Source organism: Lucilia sericata, unplaced genomic scaffold (assembly GCF_015586225.1).
Source record: "Lucilia sericata isolate MDLA Ls3-8-SP2 unplaced genomic scaffold, ASM1558622v1 Contig000027F_arrow, whole genome shotgun sequence".
Lineage (NCBI taxonomy): Eukaryota > Metazoa > Arthropoda > Insecta > Diptera > Calliphoridae > Lucilia > Lucilia sericata.
Genome location: NW_023994065.1, coordinates 530740 through 549417, shown reverse-complemented (window position 1 = coordinate 549417; position 18678 = coordinate 530740). Strand labels below are relative to the sequence as shown.

Below are 18678 nucleotides of genomic sequence, written 5' to 3'. Positions count from 1 at the left end.
TTTAGGCGAACTGGCCAAAAGCGGTTATAGGGCACGTCATCAATGTATACTGGACACATTGGAAGGTTATACACAATCATCGGACGTGCCTGATCGTATACCAGACACAGAATATGTCGGAAACTTTGAAACGCTGATCCCAGATAGAATGTCTTGGTCAAACGGAACATTGGATAGCTCTAAATTAGGGGACAAAGTGGGCCTGGGGTTCTATATTGAAGACCCAGAAACTGAAATATACCACCGTTTACCTAATCATAACACAAGCTTCCAGGCAGAAGTACGAGCAATAACGGAATGCGTAAATTGGATTAGTATAAATATGGCGCCCACAGCGCTTAATATATTTACCGATAGCCAGAAGGCAATAAGGCGATATCAGGCGATAGAACTAAATCTAAGGCCGTATTGGATTGTAAGAAAGCTTTAACTGAATACTCTCCCAGAGGGAAGGTTCACATCATATGGGTACCAGCCCACTCGGGAGTAGTCGGTAACGAAAGGGCGAATGTAATAGCTTTAAAGGGAAGGGAGCTCGATGTAGTTAACCTGACAAACGCAAAACCATTCGACGCAACAAAAGCTGAATTAAAAATATGGATGAGAGAATCCCATAAGGCCTCTTGGAATAATGAAACGGTGGGTAGAACCACAAAGATTCTATGGGATGACCCTGATGAGAGCAAGACGAGAAATCTTCTCAAAATGAGCAAGTCTGAGGTTAGTATGATGGTACGTATTCTGAGTGGACACACAGGATTACGAGCACACCTATACAAAATTGGACGTACGGATTCAGACGAATGTAGAGCATGTGGAGAGGACAGTGAAATCTGGAGCACTTTCTTTGCCACTGCCAGGCATTCGTCGAAGTTAGATCCAAGTATATTGGAAGTGATGTTATTCCGGAAATAACATTCCTGACTAACACTGATTGGAAGATTCTTAGGAATTACGTGCAGGAAACTGAGTTTCTGAAACTGAGTTTCTGAATCGGACACAATAGGCCCGATAGTGGCCTAGGTGTATTTCTTCGGATTTGATTAGTACACATCGTCCTATGAACCTATCTACCGTTATTTCTGAAACATATCGATATAAGGGTACTTCATCTCACATGAATTCGTGTAGACAACATTTGGGGCTTTTCTATGAAATACGTTTAAAATTTGTAGCTCATTTAAGTTTAAACATTTTTGTTGTATTTTTTTTTTTAATAAAGAATGTATGTATTTAATTTAGAAATTAAGCTATATTTAGGTTTTTTTTTCATTTTATTTATTCTTTATTGAATCTTTCTTATATAGAAATTTACAATAAGTATTAAAATCTTAACCTAAATTATAACTAACGTTGTTATTGCCAATGCAATTTCAACCAAAGTTCTCGATAATTTTGATTATCTGGCAAAATCCAATGTTTCCGTTCTTCTAAGTCGTCTATGACCCTCAAATGACAGCAACTCCCTGGCAAGGGCATTTGGGTGATCCATTAGTTTCGACAAGTAGGTTAAACAAGAGAATTTTATCTCCTCGCGTATTATGGGGACATTGAGATCCCTATGAATATTACTATTGCGAATGTACCACGGGGCACCTGTTATTGACCTTAACAGTGCTGACTGCTTTCTTTGTAATTTTTCAACATTAGATGAGGAGGCTGTTTCCCACAGTTGAATGCCGTATAGCCATATCGGTTTTATAACTGTTTTGTACAAAAGCACTTTGTATTCCAAGTCCAGAGCTGACCGTGGTCCAATTAGCCAGTACATTTGAGCGGACTTTAATTTTATTTGTGTAACCTTGGCTTCAATGTGGAGAGTCCATGTTAAGCGGCGATCTAGGTGGATACCAAGATATCTCACATGGCTTTGTTCAGGAATTTTTATATTGTTTATCTGTACGGGAGGACAATTTTCTCGTCTTAAAGTAAATGTAACGTGAGAACATTTTGTTGCATTGACTTTTATTTTCCATTTGTCCAGCCACTTTTCCAATTCGCCGATGTGAAGCTGGAGTTGTTCAGAAGCTATTGAAGGGTTATCATGTATGCTTACAAAAGCGGTATCATCTGCAAATGTAGATGTGTGAGTCAATGCGCTCGTTGGCATATCTGCAGTATATAAAATATATAGGAACGGACCTAGAATACTCTTCGGGGTACTCCAGCAGATATTTTTCGACGTGAAGAGATCACATCTTTAGATCTGATTTGAAAAGATCTTTCATATATATAATTTTTAAGCAGTTTGTGAACATTCGCAGGTAGTAATGTGATAATTTTGTGTATTAGTCCATCGTGCCAGACTTTATCGAAAGCTTGAGAAATATCTATGAATAATGCTGAGCAATATTGCTTGCTCTCGAAGGTCTTCCGAATAAGAGTAGTTATTCGATGTACCTGTTCGATAGATAGTGCTGTGCTGAAACCAAACTGATGGTCAGGAATAATGCAATTATCGTTAAGGCTTTCAAGCAATAACTTTTCAAAAAGTTTTGAGAATATAGACAACAGGCTAATGGGACGGTATGATGTCACTTGAGTGACATCTTTTCCCGGTTTTGGTATCACAACAATTTCGGATACTTTCCATGAGGTAGGGAAATATCCAATACGTAGCATCGAGTTAAAGATGAACAAAATAATTCTCAGTGCTGAATTGGGCATGTTACTTATCATCGTGGTAGTAATTTTATCTATACCTGGTGATTTTCCTGCCTTTAGACCTTTGATTGTCGTCTTCACGGTAGAGAACCGGAATTTTATTGGGCGTGGAACCACATTATTTATAATGTTAGCACTAATAGAAGAATCTGTATCATTTTCAGTAAATACATTCTCCAAGTGATTGGCGAATGTTTTAAGTTTTTCTGACGTATTTTTTGCCCATTGACCATTCTGGAGGCGTATGGGTGACTCATATGCAATAGGGCATTGCATATGTTTAACAGCTTTCCAGAGACTATATTCTGTTTTCTTAGTAGGGTCTAAGTTTTTAAGATAATTTCTCAGATTAGATTCCTTATTATTTTTAAGGCGATGTGAAGTCTTCTTTGGCACTCATTAAGTTTAACCTTTATGTTTGGAGATCGCGATTGTTGCCATTGACGTCTGAGTGTTCTCTTTTCTTTAATTATAGACTCAATGTTCCTAGGACATTTCGAATTTTGTAGTATCCCAAGGTGACTGGGATGTAGAAACTTTGACAGCATCTTGTAAGATATCCGTAAATATATCGACAGCGGATTGCATTTCATGGTCATTTTTCAATGAAATGTTTTGTGGCAAGTGTGAGCTGACATACATTTTATACTTTAACCAGTTCGTCTTCTTGTTAAGGAAACAAGAACAATAGTTTTCCAATTTATTTGGGGTTTCTAATAACGTTAAAACTGTAGGCGAGTGGTCTGACGAGAGGTCCAGTGAAGGGATCACTGAAATAAATTCTCGTTTTATGTTTTTGATTACAGCAAAGTCAATTAGATCGGTAATCTTATTGAGGTCTGTAGGCCAATAGGTAGGTTGGCCACTAGATATGGCATCTAGTCTGTTATGCGATATTGCTTCTAGCAATTGTCTGCCTTTGGGAGTAATGAGGCGAGAGCCCCAAAATGTGTGTTTTGCATTATAATCACCAGCTGCTATGAATCTTGGTCCAAGAGTTTTAAAGTAATCGAGAAACTGCCATCGATTAATATTATACCTAGAAGGACAATATATTAAAGGTACTGTAACTCTGCTATCAGGTATATTTATAGAGGTGGCCTGGATATGGTCCTTTTTGTATTCAGGCATTGGGAAATGTCTAATATTTTTTCTCACTAATATGGCTGTTCCACCACAGGCTCTGCCACTTGGATGTTCTGTATCGTAAGTGTAGTATCCGTTAATTCTGAAACAATTCTTTAGGGTAAAGTGTGTTCAACAGACGAGTAGTACGTCAATTTCCTGAAGTAGCAGGAATTGTTCTACTACATTCTTGTGTTGGCTAAGGCCGTTAGTATTCCAAAAACAAATTCTTAGGGAATTAATTTCTTATTTAGCAGGATCTGCATGAGCATGCTTTGATTCTGCATTAATTGTTGAAACATATTTAGCATATTTGCCATGAAACTATTCATGGTTTGAATTAGATTCTCAATAGAGCTTTGAGAATTTGTTTCGGGTGCGGGTACACCCTCTTTTAATGCATGTGTATATGAAAATAACGTGGTATTATTATTTGTTTGCAAATTTTCATTATTTTTATTTGTAAGACTTCTATATTGGGCACTAGAAGTTTGTTTTATTCTGATTGCTTTTATTTGTGACACTTCTATATTGAGCACTAGAAGTATCAGGAAGACTTGGGAAGTTAGAAGCTTTATATTAAGCATATAAAGGTCTTCTGACCTTATTTAATTGTTGCATGTGTATATATACTGGACATCCGCGATAGTTAGCAGTGTGATTTTGACCACAGTTACTTCATTTTCTTTTATTGTTATCTGTTTTTGGGTGGGGACAATCTTGGTTTTTATGGATGTCTCCGCATCTCACACAAACAGATGGTAATTTGCAGAAAGTTCTGGTGTGACCGAACTCTTGGCAATTTGCGTTTAATGGGTTCCTCTACAGTTATTTTGCGATTAAGAATATATCTTAAACTATATATGGGATGAGTATCACCCTTTTTCTTCAATTGTGAAGAGTTAAAAGTAATTTCAACTCTAAACATTGGTTGAGGAATTTTGTCCTTGTTAAATATATTGTGAATGGACTTCACTTCATAACCTTCAGTCTCTAGCGCCTTTTTAATGTCATCAGTTGGTACAGAGCTGTCTACACCTTTGATGACTACTGCCAAACCCTTTGCACTTTTTAGTTGATATGTGTAATAATTTTTTTTTCTCAGAATCAAAACTATCAACTATTGTTCTAAAAGACTTTTCTGAATAAGTCTGTATTTTTGTTTCCTGAATGTTTCCCTTGCGTAGAGAGACAACGTGGAAATTTTCTTTGCCTGCAAGTTGGGACAACTTATTAACCAATAGATTTGTGGTAGGTTCGCGCAAATAGAGGGGAGGCGGCTTGTGGTCTTTTAAAGGCATGGATGTACTTTTTCACTTTCTTCGTTGTCAAAGAGTGCAAAACGATTTTGACTTACCGAATTTGTTTTCACCTGTTTTGGATTTGGTTCCAATTTCGAAGTCCTAGGGCTGGACTTACGTTTTGTATAAGTGACATAACGGTCCATTCCCGTTTGGATCTGTTCCGTTTTATGCGAACTCAATGTATTTGGCTTGTTTTTTGGTATGGCACCAGTATTCTTTGACATTGGGCTTGAGTGATCTTCCTTATAATTAATGGGTTTTATATGGTTATTGATACTATTTCTGATATTGTTCACATTAGCATTACTATTTTCATCAACCATTGTATCAGTTGTTTGTTTTTCTATTTTTTCTTTTGCGTTGTCTTCCACACAATTTTCTTGTTTTGGCGCACTTGAGAGAGGAGATCTCTCGTTTGTTGTTGTTTTTGAATCTGTTGTTTATTTTTTCTTTTGCGCTATTATCTACACAATTATTTTGTTTTGGCGCACTCGAAAGAGAAGATCTCTCATTTAATGTTGTTCTTACACCTAAATAATTTTTATGATTTTTTGGATCATAATTGTTGTTGTATGGAGAGCTCATAACAAAGTATGCATTTTTTCCATTGCTACTGAGCCTCCTTTCACTTATTGGAGAGTTAGAGAAACTCATGCACAATAACACAAACACTACACTTTATTTAAGGTTTTGTTGTTATTATTATTTTTTTTTTTTTTTTTTTTGTTTTTTATACTTTTCGTTTTGCTACAATTTGTTATTGTTAATAATTGCATTAACAAAAACCACAATTTATTTGATTTTAATGTATTTTTAATATTAAAAATATATAAGTATGTATTTAATTAGCGTCCATTCGCTGTTACTTGTCTTTTTTTTATTTTAATTAAGAATTTATGTTCACAATGTTATTTTCTCGTGAGAGCGATTTAAAACACGTCTATCCACTATGAGACTAAATTTTTTTTTACCTATATTTAGGTAAAATTAAAAAAATTTGGTAAAATTATTGAAAAAAAAATGACAAGAAATCGTCCATTTTTTAAATTATTTTTTACTTTTTGGTAAAATGATTGAATTGGAAAAAAACTACATTGCGCTTAAAAAAATCGCGCGATAACAATGGGTTAATTATATACGCCAATTATATACGTCAATTGAAAGGTATTTCAGAGACCTTTCCGTAGATGCCCATTTTGCGCATATCGGTTAATAAGCAGATGAGCTGCATAATTACATGTGATCAAAATCGATATTTACGAAAATATTTACATTTAAACTTAAAAAACTCCTGCATTTAATGTGTTATAGCTTTGAAACATATATTATAGGAAAGTCCCAAATGTTATCTACAAAATTTCATCGGTTGATCAGTAATCGAGATATATCCAATTAAACATCGAAACTTTGGAGCCCTATAACTCCCGGACTCTAATAGAGCGGATATTTTTTTCCTTTGTTGAAGTCACAATAAAAAGTACTATCATACTGTATAAACAATTATATTAAAATCATCTGGATTAGAACGCTCGATTTATGACGAGAAATGTTTATATTTTATTAAAAAGTATTAAAATTTGCGATAAAAATATATTCTGAATTCAGTTATGTTTGTTTCAAACGAAAAATTCTATTCAGGCAGATTAATTTGCAAAATTTAAGTGAGTGCCTGAAGCTAAGTAAAACTTAATTTTTGTGAAAAATAAACATAAAAATGTACATATTCATGAAAAAATTATATTAGGAATGATTGAATCTTTGTTGCGAAAGGATAATTCTACTCCGGCGGATTAATTTTCAATATTTGGCCATAAAGTAGTAGCAGATGGCCGGAGTAATACCTCATATGGATTTTGTTATATGTATAAAGCGTTCCGGAACAGATTTTTTAGTTAATCTCTTTATCTACATAATGTTTATATAAAACAATATTGTTTAATTTGTTAACATTTAATAGATTTTAAAATAACGTGAAAACAAGCTGCCACTGTCCGGCTAAATTTTTCATATGTGTTTACATAAAGTGTACCGGAAGATATTTTTTTAATTATCTACACAATGTTTATATAAAATATAAAACAATATTGTTTAATGTGTTAACATTTAATAGAAAAAATATTTTTCTTAAATTAAATATTTGTATACATACCAATTATGTAACTATTTAAATAAAATGATACTTGTTTACGAGATGCTTGATATTTTTAAATTTCTTTCATGAATAATTGACAGCTACGTTGTAATTTTTAAGATTTAAACGTTGTAGTCAGCTGCCTCAAAACATATGAGGGTAAGTACCTCATATTTGTTTTGTTATAAAAAGCGTTCCAGAAGAAAATTTTGTTAGTTAATTGCTTTATCTACAAAGTGTAAATATAAAAAAACAATATTGTTTAATTTGTTAACATTTAATAGAAAAAATATTATTGGTATATTAAGTTGGTACATGCGTACCAATTATTCATTATTTATATATTTGTTTACAATAACAAACTCTAACATCAGTGCGTACCAGTTAAGTAAAGAAAAAAATAATCGGCTAATTAAATAACACCACCTTATGTGAATTCGCCTTGAACAACATTTTACATGTATCATGGTATATTATTTATAATATTGGTATGTATACAAATATGTTATTTAAGAAAAATATTTTTTCTATTAAATGTTAACACATTAAACAATATTGTTTTATATTTTATATTAAAATTGTGTAGATAACGTGATTAACTAAAACAAATCTCTTCCGGAACACTTAATATTAAGAAACGCATATGAAGTATTTACCCGGCTGGCGGCAGTTGACTTCTACGTTATGGCTTAATTTTGAAATCAATTAAATGTTAACAAATTAAACAATATTGTTTTATATATACGCTATGTAGATTAACTAAAAAAAGTCTGTTCCGGAACGCTTTATATAACAAAACATTTTACAAAAATTATTCATCAAATGAATTCGCCGTACTTATGGTTTTTGACATCTACGTAAACCAAATGCAAAAAAAAAATTCATGTAAAATGTTGTTGTTGCAGAACTGCCACCACCTTATCAGAATTCGCCTTGGTACGTACTGATGTCATAAACAATAATTGCGGCGAATTCATTTAATGAAAAATATTTTGTGAAATCTTAATATTTTATAAAAAATACACATAAAAATATTAAAATTTGTGAAGATTATTCCAGCCTGAGTAGAATAATGTTTGTTCCAAACGAAAAATTTTACTCCGGCAGATTAATTTTGCAAAACTTGAGTTTGTGCCCAAAATTATGCAAAATTAATATTTTTGTGAAAAATAAACGTAAAAATATAAAAATTTATGGAAAAATTATATACCGAATGAAAGAATCTTTGTTGTAAATGGAAAATTCTACTCCGGCGGAGTAATTTTTAAGATTTACACATCGTAGTCAGCTGCCGCCGGACGGGTAAATACCTCATATGGGGTTTGTTATAAAAAGCGTTCCAGAACAGAATTTTGTTAGTTAATCAGTGCCCGTGTTCTGTAACTTTCGAGTCGAGAAAAAAACATTGAAATATTAGAGTCTTCCACTTTTTAGTTGCGTGATTCATATAATTTTTAAACTGAACACATTACAATTAACCAAAATATATTTGAATTATGCGTGTTCACCCTGTTTTAAACAAGACGATTATAAATTTTTCGAATTTTTTGGTCGATTCGAAAGTTACAGAACACAGGCACAGATTATATACACAGTGTAAATATAAAACATTTTATTAAATTTTTTTTACTTCTCAAAATTTGACAGATGCCGCCGGTCGGGTAAACACTTAATGTATATAAAGTGTCCCGGAACAGAATTTTTTTTAGTTAATCGTTTTATATACAAAGGGCTGTTTTCTCATTAGGCGATTATCTTTTTTCCCAACGAAAAACTACCGATTAAAGAAATTTGGTTTTCTCAATGTCTCATTTGCTTCTATTCTGTCGCAAAACTAACCGCGTGTTCACCCTGTTTTAAACAAGACGATTATAATTTTTTCGAATTTTTTGGTCGATTCGAAAGTTACAGAACACAGGCACAGATTATATACACAGTGTAAATATAAAACATTTTATTAAATTTTTTTTACTTCTCAAAATTTGACAGATGCAGCCGGTCGGGTAAATACTTAATGTATATAAAGTGTCCCGGAACAGAATTTTTTTTAGTTAATCGTTTTATATACAAAGGGCTGTTTTCTCATTAGGCGATTATCTTTTTTCCCAACGAAAAACTACCGATTAAAGAAATTTGGTTTTCTCAATGTCTCATTTGCTTCTATTCTGTCGCAAAACTAACCAGCCCTCATCTGCCGATTATTTATTTGTTGTACAGATAAATTCAATCAGCTGACTGCTGTTCATATTTTTTATGTGGCAATACCTTGAGTTTTTGTAAAAAAAGTTAAATAGATTTAAAAAAAATGTTTAATAGAGGAATAAACATTAATTTGATGGAGGATGAACTCGAAGAACATGAGTTCCAAGTGAATGTCGAAAGAGTTTATCATGCCAGACCTAACTACCTGGCAGACATGGATGATAATGAATTTTTCAAAAGATTCCGGCTGTCAAAGACAACATTTAAAATGGTTCTTGATATGATCACCGACAAAATTTCCTCAATGACGGACAGAAATCATGCTCTTACGCCCGAAATCAAACTATTGCTAACATTACGATATTATGCCACTGGCAATTTTCTTATAACGGCCGGAGATTTTTGTGGAGTAAGCGTATCTTCTGCTTGCCGTGCAGTAAGAGACGTCTCTGAGGCAATAGCAGCTCTCTCTGGAGATTTTATTAAATTTAATAAACCGCATGCAGCTACTGTAGATGCATTTTTTCGAATATCCAAATTTCCAAAGGTGGTTGGTACGATCGACTGTACACATGTACGAATTCAATCACCGGGAGGAGATTATGGGGAAATATTCCGGAACCGCAAAGGATATTTTTCCATTAATCTCCAGGCTGTATGTGAGGCTAATTTAATATTCCAAGATTTGGTCGCAAGATGGCCTGGCTCATGTTTGGATAAGGCTGGCGGACTATGTTCGGTTAAGTGAGCATAATTTAGCTTTACCCGCTTTTGCATTAAGTTCTCTTTCCAGATCATGTAATAATGTTATATAGTCCTGAAAAAATGTTTTTCTATAAAAGAAATAACAAAGGGGCTTTTTTTATCAAATAAAGGAAAAAATACGGCACATTTTACATGTTTCAAATTTCGATGCTTTGACTTTTTATAGGGATGAGGTAACTAAACACCTCAGCTCCAACTTTGTAAAATTTCGTTACGATATCCCCAATAGTTCCCGATATACCAATTTATTTCAAAAAAACTTCTCTAAAACACTGTGTCACATGAAGAATGAACCAATATTTCTTATTAATATTTATTAGTCTTCAATTCAGTCTTAAATTGCGAGGTATTAAATTATTAATAATAAGGTAACATAAGTAAAAGTAAATTTAAAATAAACAAAAAATAATATCAGTTTTAAATTCAGGTTCTATGAGATCGGAAAAATAATACATTTTATTTTTATATATGGGCAATTTCATGTCAAGTGACCCAACTTTTAAAATCGTTGTCTTCCGATTTGCACCAAGGTTAATACTATTGAATAGTAGGCCAGTAGGCAAATCGGAAGAAATGGATTTTTAAAGTTGGGTCACTTGACACGAAATTACCCATATGTAAAAGCTGTAAATATATCAATACTTTTTCACATATATGAAACAAATTTTTCTTTTTTTTGCTAATATTTCAGTTTTTAGTTTCATCGACTCTATCTCCAATTTATGTTTTTCATTTGCTCTACGATTTTCACCTTCATAAAAGACCTGTTGCAATTTAAGTAATTTAACTTTTTCTTCTTCCATTGATGTTTTTTATTCTTATTAGAAATAAACAATTCGTTGGAAACTTTTCGTTTAACTGCAGAAGCATTAAATTTTACTCCGCTTGAAGATGGTTCGATAGTAGGTTTGGTTTTTATTTCAGGAAGTTCCTTGCATTCCGACATCGTGCTCACTTCGAGTTCGTCAGGAAAATCATCTTCCAAGATAGAACTGTTGTTCACAGTTTCCATATTGTCAAGAAACTCTTCTTCCATTTGTTCATCATTAATATTATTATTCGCTATTAAAAAATTACAATAAAATAACAAATAGTTTTAACTAAGTTACACATTTTCTTACTATCATTATTGAATGGATTGTATAATCCAGTTGCACTATTTCCAACCAGAGATAATATTTTTTCTGAGACTGCAGACACTGATGCATTGGCAGGTATACCGCCACCAGTACGGTATGTCTCACGCTTTTCAGTGGCCAGCTCCATTTTGGATTTTCGTTTCATATTATCGTACTTGTCCCTTAATGTTTTCCAGGGACGGTGTATTCCACTCTGGCTCTTAAAGCATTCTTCCAACTTCATCCACGCTTCATTTTTTATTTTCCAATTGACTGCGTCCGATTTTTTGTTCTCCAATATATGTTTTTGACTTATAACCAAATCTACAAGCAGCAGTTCCTCTTCAGTAGTAAAATTTTTCCCACGTTGCTTTTTATCCGTCATCGTTTAAGATTTTATTTATTTTTTAAAATATTTATTTTCTTGATTTAATTTTCTGTTATTTTTTCACATTTGGAAAACAGTTGATGTATGTCAACAACTTGTCACTTGAAGACAGAGTTCCCAACTTTCACATCAATTTTGAGAGGTATTGCCAAATGAAAATAATGTTTTTGTCGGTATATTAAGAAAACCAAAATTGTTAACGGACAGTTTATCAGTCTAATAAATTTATGTCGACATTTACTAACAGGCAGTTTCTCGACACATTGAGAAAACGGGCCAAAGTGTGAAATATAAAAAAATTTTGTTTAATTTGTTAACATTTAATATAAAAAAATATTATTGTTACAGTCAAACTCGTTAATAACGAACTCCGCGGGACCAGTCAAATTTGTTCATTATAAGCGAAATTCGTAATAAAACAGGTGAATTTTGTAAAATAAAGTGGTATTTTACAAAATTTTAAGAATATGATTTATAAATTTATATAATATTCTTTACAAAAAAACACCATTGATTTCATTTGTTCATATTTTTCTTAACAAATTTAAGTTTATTTCAACAAAGCAAAATATATTTTTATGATTTCAACACATAAATTTGAATTGTACTTGAGGAACTGAAAAAGTAGTTGGTTTTATACGAGGATTCGTAATAACCGAGTTCGTTATAAGATATGTTTTTTGTATGAAAACAGTTACCAAAATAGCGGTGTTACGGAACGCCCTGTAATGTTTCATAATAGTCTCATCCAAGGCGAATATATTATAAGGTTAAGTCATTTCATTTTGCGGCGAATTCATTAAATTTTTTATATATGAAGTTTGACAGCGTCGGTTTTGAGAGAGAATTTTTTTTATATGGAGTTTGACAGCGTCGGGCTAAATTTCCATGGACAAAAAAGCAATCAGCTGTTGAAATGACTTCACCTCATTAATTTCGCCATGGTCTCATCACTGTTTTATTAATTGTGCCATCCTTGTTTATAATCATCTGTTTTGAACCGCGTTTTTACATTCCTTTTTCTTCTTGTTTTTTGCATGCATTTTGGTATGATTCAAAGATAAAATGTTTAATGTCGTTTAAAAAGCCAAAGAAGAGAGAGGTGCAAAACTGCGGTAAGAGAATACATTTATATTTGTCTTTATTTGTGAAATTAACTGTTACCCTTTTTATAGAAATAAACCTAAATATTTAAACTGTATTTTGTTCAACGCAAACCTCTTTTATTTCTGTCAACAACATTGCTTTATTTCGCAGTTTTTTTGTATATGTGTTTTGTTTTTTCGTACAAAATAACTGCGTTTATGCTGCCGTGGGAAATTCTACAATATTAAAAATTGGAAGTACTTATTAAACTCAACCATTATGATGCTGCATTCTTCACGCCGGAGTCCACGTCTACAAGGAAGCGATAATTCAAACGCTTCTAACATACCAGCCCAGACACAGAAAGTGTCTAACCAAGTCACAGTAGAATCTGCCGCCATCGCCACCACCACACCATCAGCCACTACTAGTAAGTCTGCCGTCGTAAGTAGTAAGCCTTTTACGCCAACCACCACAAATGCCGTAAACGTGTTGGAGATGCAAAAGCAAATTGCATTGTTAAAACGGCAGCTTTCAGAAACCCAGACAAAACTCAGCAGTAGTAATCGCCAATGCCAACAACTTGAGTCAGTTATTCGTTACACGGAATCTGTAAGTAATCATAACCTCACAAAATCTGTTCCCCCTCAAATAACAGACACAGCAGCCAGCACACCTTTGCCGCCAGTTACATCAACAGCTTATTCTGCCGCCAGCGTACATATGTATACCACCAGCTACATCTATAGAGAGCCGTTATACAAATACAGACGTATACACTACACATACAACAACAATGACAACTGCCGCCATACCGTCATTTCCAATCAGCTCTGCCAGCAGCAACGCTATGCCATCGACGCAAGCAGCACCTGCAGTCGATAATTTGAATATGTATTTGTCACCAAATATTTCTGTTGGGCCGCCATCTTGCCAATCATTTTCTACACAGCTCCAGCCAACAATGAATAATTTGATAACCCAGGCTTGTTACCAAATAATTCAAGTGCCATGATGTATCCACGTAAGCTTCAAGAATTGCAAGAATTTAGTGGTGCAGCGGAAGATTGGCCAATATTTTATACTGCATATCTTCAATCAAATGCAACATATAATTATTCAAATTTTGAAAATAACCAGCGCCTACAAAAGAGCCTCAAAGGTGATGCTCGTGACTTAGTTAAGTCTTTGTTAATTCATCCAATCAACGTAAGTGCTGTCATCGAACAGCTTCGTATTAGATTTGGTAGACTGGAACCTTTGATTCAAAGCCAGTTGCGTCAAATAAGAGAAATTCCACATATTTCGGAAAATAATTTATCAAAATTAATACCCTTTTCTACAAAGGTAAGAAATCTGACTGTTTTTCTTCAGTCCGTGGAAGGACACCAACATATTGCCAACCCAACGTTGTTAGATGAATTAATTTCGAAACTGCCAATGAGCAAAAAATTAGATTGGGCCAAAATTGCAGCTACTATCAAGCCATATCCTACTCTTCTTAATTTTAGTGATTTTAAGGATGAGATGACCAACTTAATTTGTTCAATACAGGATGCCGACAACAAGGAACCAAAACGTCGAGTACTACTTCACACTGCGAAAAGGCTGCCACAATGTCCTTTATGCAAAGGTCAACACAAACTTTGTGATTGTCGCAGTTTCCTAGACTCAACTATAAATAAACGTTGGTCAGACGTTAAGAAGATTCGTGCCTGCTTTTCATGCCTTAATGTTGGCCATTCAACCCGCGATTGTCGTCGTAAAAAATGTTTACAAAACGGTTGTCAACGAAATCACCACAAATTACTCCATGAAGTTACCAACGAGACAGTGCCACCTGCCACCCCAAATGAAGTGAGTGACCCTCAACAAAGCGTACTCAGCTGTTCTTCTGCCAACAACAACAAAAAATTTTTGTTTCGTATTTTACCTGTTACATTGTATGGTGAATGATGTCGTTTGGATATTTATGCCCTCTTTGACGATGGATCGTCAATTACAATGATGGATAAGGACGTTGCCGAAAAGCTTGGAGTACGTGGTCAGAAAGGTAACTTAAATATACATTGGTTTGGCGGTCGATCAGCTCAGGAGTCAGTTTTAAAATAAGTGGTATAGGTAAATCTAAGTGCCATTGTATGCGCAATGTTTATGCTGTTTCAAATTTAAATCTGCCTATGCAAAGTTTAACAAATCAAGATTTGCAAAATAGTTTTCAAAGATCGTCATCTTTTCCCGTTAAACCCTACACCAACGTAATACCCCAGCTGTTAATTGGATTGGATCACGCGTATTTAGGTTTGCCAACTAATACTCAAGTAAATTTGTCTTCGGGTCCATTTGCCTGCAATACCGAATTTGGTTGGTTAGTGTTCGGCCCCTGTCGTACTTTGTCAACAAATTATCCCTCATGTCTTATGGCAAGCATAGAAAATGATAGCAGTCTTCATCAACTTGTTAAACATTTTTTCAACGTGGAAAGCATTGGTGTAAGACCGGAGAGTGATGAAGACGTAAGAGCGAATGGAATTCTGCTAGAAACAAGAAAACGAATTGGGGACCGATTTCAAACCGGCCTCTTATGGAAACATGATAACATAAAGCTGCCAAACAGTTATCCAATGGCCCTTAGACGCTTGGAGGGAATTGAAAAAAAGATGAATCAAAATGTAATCTTTGCTGCTGCATACAAAGAAGTAATAAATGGGTATGTAGAAAAAGGCTATGTTCGTAAACTTCGTTTAGAAGAAATAGAGTTGTCAAGTGACAAAAGATGATATTTGCCTCATTTTGGGGTTATAAATCCTAATAAACCAAAAAAGGTTCGCTTAGTATTTGATGCAGCTGCACAAGTGAATGGGATTTCTTTAAATTCTCATTTATTAAAAGGTCCTCAAGACATTATTATTCAGCCCGAAGACAGAATCAGCCAACGCTTTTTATGGCGCCATGGAAATCAAAATGACACTCCGGATGAATACGAAATGGTGGTCATGACTTTTGGAGCAGCCTGCACTCCATGCTCAGCTCGATACATCATGAAAGTCAATGCTACGGAATACAGCCAATCTCAGCCAAGAGCAACAGCAGCCATCTTAAATCATCATTACATTGACGATTTTGTCGACAGCTTCGATAGCGTGGTGGAGGCAGTAAATGTTTCCAAACAGGTACGTGATATTCACAAAAAGGGTGGTTTAGACTTACGAGGTTTCATTTCAAATTCGAATGAAGTCACCCTGGCATTGGGCGGTAGTACAATTTCGAAAACAATGCTGGCAGATGATACAGAAAAAGTTTTGGGTTTATATTGGGACTTTTCTTCTGATAATTTTAAATTTCATTTAAAGTTCCATAAGGTTGATTCATCTGTCATGTCTGGCCACAGAAAACCTACAAAAAGAGAATTACTCAGTATCATCATGTCAACATTTGATCCTCTTGGGTTTTTAAGTTATGTTATTGTTGGTGGAAAATTAATTTTACGCGAGCTTTGGAGACGTGATTTTCGGTGGGATGAAGCTATCCTGGAAGACGTTAATAAATAATGGGAGCAGTGGCGGAAACAAATAAATAAAATTAAAAACTTTCGTGTGCCCAGATGCTATTTTTCAGCAGGGTTGCCGGATAGTCTTAATCTTCACATCTTTGTTGACGCTAGTGAGGACTCCTTTGCTGCCGTCGCATACTGGAGGTGGATTTCTGATGATGGTAAAATAGGTACTAGTTTTGTGACATCTAAAACAAAATGTGCCCCTTTGAAAAGAGTAACCATTCCACGCTTGGAGCTGCAGGCAGCAGTACTGGGAACCCGATTAATGCAAACAATTTTAGATGGTCACGGATTTACACCTGAAAAATGTATCTTATGGAGTGATTCCAAAACAGTTTTAAAATGGATTGCTAGTAGTCATCATCGATACAAGCCATATGTAGCACATCGAATTGCTGAAATTTTGGCCTCCACCGAAACTGATAGCTGGAAGTGGGTTTCAACCCATGATAACGTCGCTGACGATGCAACAAGAGCGTTTAACAACATTGACTTTTCCTCCTCTACACGTTGGCTTACTGGGCCGGAATTCCTTTTGCGTAACGAAGATGAATGGCCAAACAATTATAAAGCTGATGATTCAAATCATGAAGACGAGGAAGAGCTTCGCCCTAAAATTTCTTTGTTGGTTGTAAGTAATACCTTTATAAATTTTCATCGTTCTCTAGAATAAAGAGAACAACCGCATGGGCTTTACGTTTTATAAATCGATGTCGTAAAAAAGAAGTCGATGTACAATATTATTGTTTAACTGCTAGTGAACTTGAGTCAGCTGAGCAATTGCTGTGTTTACTGATACAAAAAGAGCGTTTTTCAACTGAAGTCCATTGCATTAAAAATAATCAATCCTTTCCGAAAAACAGTAATTTAGTGCAGATGACACCTTATATTGACGAAAATGGTTTGCTGCGTCTGTATGGTAGAATTGATGCAGCCATCTTCTTGCCTTATAGTTCAAGACGACCAGTGATATTACCATATGATCATTCCTATACAACTCTTGTAGTTCATCACTATCACTGCCAAATGAAAGATCAAAATCACGAGGCGACAATATGTGAAATACGTAAGAAATACTGGATTCCTCAAGTTAGACGTCTGCTGCGGAAAGTTATTTCAAGTTGCATGCTATGCAGGTACAGTAAGGCTACCCCACGTATACCAATTATGGGTCCACTTCCTATTGACCGACTCGCGCCGAACGTCAGACCATTTAAATACACTGGTCTGGACTATTTTGGCCCTTTGACTGTAGCTATTGGCAGGCGTTCTGAAAAAAGATGGGTAGCACTCTTTACTTGCCTTACAATTCGGGCTATACATTTGGAAGTAGCCCATGACTTGTCAACCGACTCCTGCATTATTGCTATGAGGAATTTCATGAATTGCAGGGGTGTCCCAGTACGATTGCGTTCTGACAACGGAAAAAATTTCATTGGTGCTAATGAAGAGGCTAAACGTTTTACAGAAGTTTTTGAAGCCGAACGAATACAAAATGAGCTGTCTGGTAAGGGTGTTGAGTGGGTCTTTAATTGCCCAATAAATACGTCTGAGGGTGGAATATGGGAAAGAATGGTCCAGTGTGTTAAGAAAGTACTCCGGAAAACTTTAAAAGACGTTTCGCCTAAAGAACATGTTTTGCAGTCCCTTTTATTAGAAGCAGAAAACATTGTCAATTCACGCCCATTAACTCATTTGCCAATAAGCCCAGACGAAGAAGAACCCCTCACGCCAAATCACTTCCTTGTTGGTTATGGAAATGTGGCTCAAACTCCACCAGCTGATGAGGCAGATAGTAAGCTCTGTAGTCTTAGAAAACAGTGGCGTATTGCAAGGAGTCTTCGTGACAGATTTTGGAAACGTTGGGTACTCGAGTATTTGCCAACATTAACAAGAAGAGTTAAATGGTGTGAAAGAACAACTCCATTAAAAGATGGCGACATGGTATTTATATGTGATCCAAATCTTCCCAACAGTCAATGGCGACGTGGCATAGTAATTCGTGTGTAAAAACTGCGTCCGGCGTTCTACAAAGAGCTGTATCCAAATTAGCCGTTCTAGACTTAGATGTTGGTGAAGCTGGTCGCTCCACGGGGGCGGGGGTGTTACGGAACGCCCTGTAATGTTTCATAATAGAGTCATCACTGTTTTATTAATTGTGCCATCCTTGTTTATAATCATCTGTATTGAACCGCGTTTTTGCATTCCTTTTTCTTCTTGTTTTTTGCATGCATTTTGGTGTGATTCAAAGATAAAATGTTTAATGTCGTTTTAAAAGCCAAAAAAGAAAGAGGTGCAAAACTGCGGTAAGAGAATACATTTATATTTGTCTTTATTTG

At 34.9% G+C, this 18678-nt stretch overlaps 3 protein-coding genes across 3 annotated transcripts; 2 read left to right on the top strand and 1 right to left on the bottom strand.

The window, feature by feature from the left end:
• Positions 1–10826: 10826 nt before the first annotated feature.
• LOC119610154 lies at positions 10827–11809 on the bottom strand. Its single transcript, XM_037965279.1, has 3 exons — positions 11313–11809; positions 11039–11253; positions 10827–10994 (listed from the first exon to the last, which is right to left on the bottom strand). The coding sequence occupies exons 1-3, from the start codon at positions 11692–11694 to the stop codon at positions 10827–10829; spliced, it is 765 nt and encodes a 254-aa protein (XP_037821207.1). The 5' UTR covers positions 11695–11809.
• An 860-nt stretch (positions 11810–12669) lies between these two features.
• On the top strand, positions 12670–15570 carry LOC119610216. The gene is made up of 2 exons (XM_037965344.1): positions 12670–12812; positions 12873–15570. The coding sequence occupies exon 2, from the start codon at positions 13795–13797 to the stop codon at positions 14737–14739; it is 945 nt and encodes a 314-aa protein (XP_037821272.1). The 5' UTR covers positions 12670–12812; positions 12873–13794; the 3' UTR covers positions 14740–15570.
• A 638-nt stretch (positions 15571–16208) lies between these two features.
• LOC119610147 lies at positions 16209–18349 on the top strand. Its single transcript, XM_037965267.1, has 3 exons — positions 16209–16297; positions 16388–16963; positions 17008–18349. Exons 1-3 carry the CDS (start codon positions 16209–16211, stop codon positions 18347–18349), a joined length of 2007 nt encoding a protein of 668 aa, XP_037821195.1.
• The last annotated feature ends 329 nt before the right edge of the window (positions 18350–18678 follow it).

Excerpts from the sequence above, each read along its gene's own strand:
- LOC119610147 (XM_037965267.1), top strand. The coding sequence starts at position 16,209 with ATGTCAACATTTGATCCTCTTGGGTTTTTAAGTTATGTTATTGTTGGT. Across the intron at positions 16,298-16,387 it reads CTTTGGAGACGTGATTTTCG|ATGCTATTTTTCAGCAGGGT; the intron begins GTGGGATGAAGC and ends TCGTGTGCCCAG. Across the intron at positions 16,964-17,007 it reads CTTCGCCCTAAAATTTCTTT|AATAAAGAGAACAACCGCAT; the intron begins GTTGGTTGTAAG and ends ATCGTTCTCTAG.
- LOC119610216 (XM_037965344.1), top strand. The coding sequence starts at position 13,795 with ATGATGTATCCACGTAAGCTTCAAGAATTGCAAGAATTTAGTGGTGCA.
- LOC119610154 (XM_037965279.1), bottom strand. The coding sequence starts at position 11,694 with ATGACGGATAAAAAGCAACGTGGGAAAAATTTTACTACTGAAGAGGAA. Across the intron at positions 11,254-11,312 it reads CAATCCATTCAATAATGATA|CGAATAATAATATTAATGAT; the intron begins GTAAGAAAATGT and ends ATTTTTTAATAG. Across the intron at positions 10,995-11,038 it reads CTTCTGCAGTTAAACGAAAA|ATGGAAGAAGAAAAAGTTAA; the intron begins GTTTCCAACGAA and ends TAAAAAACATCA.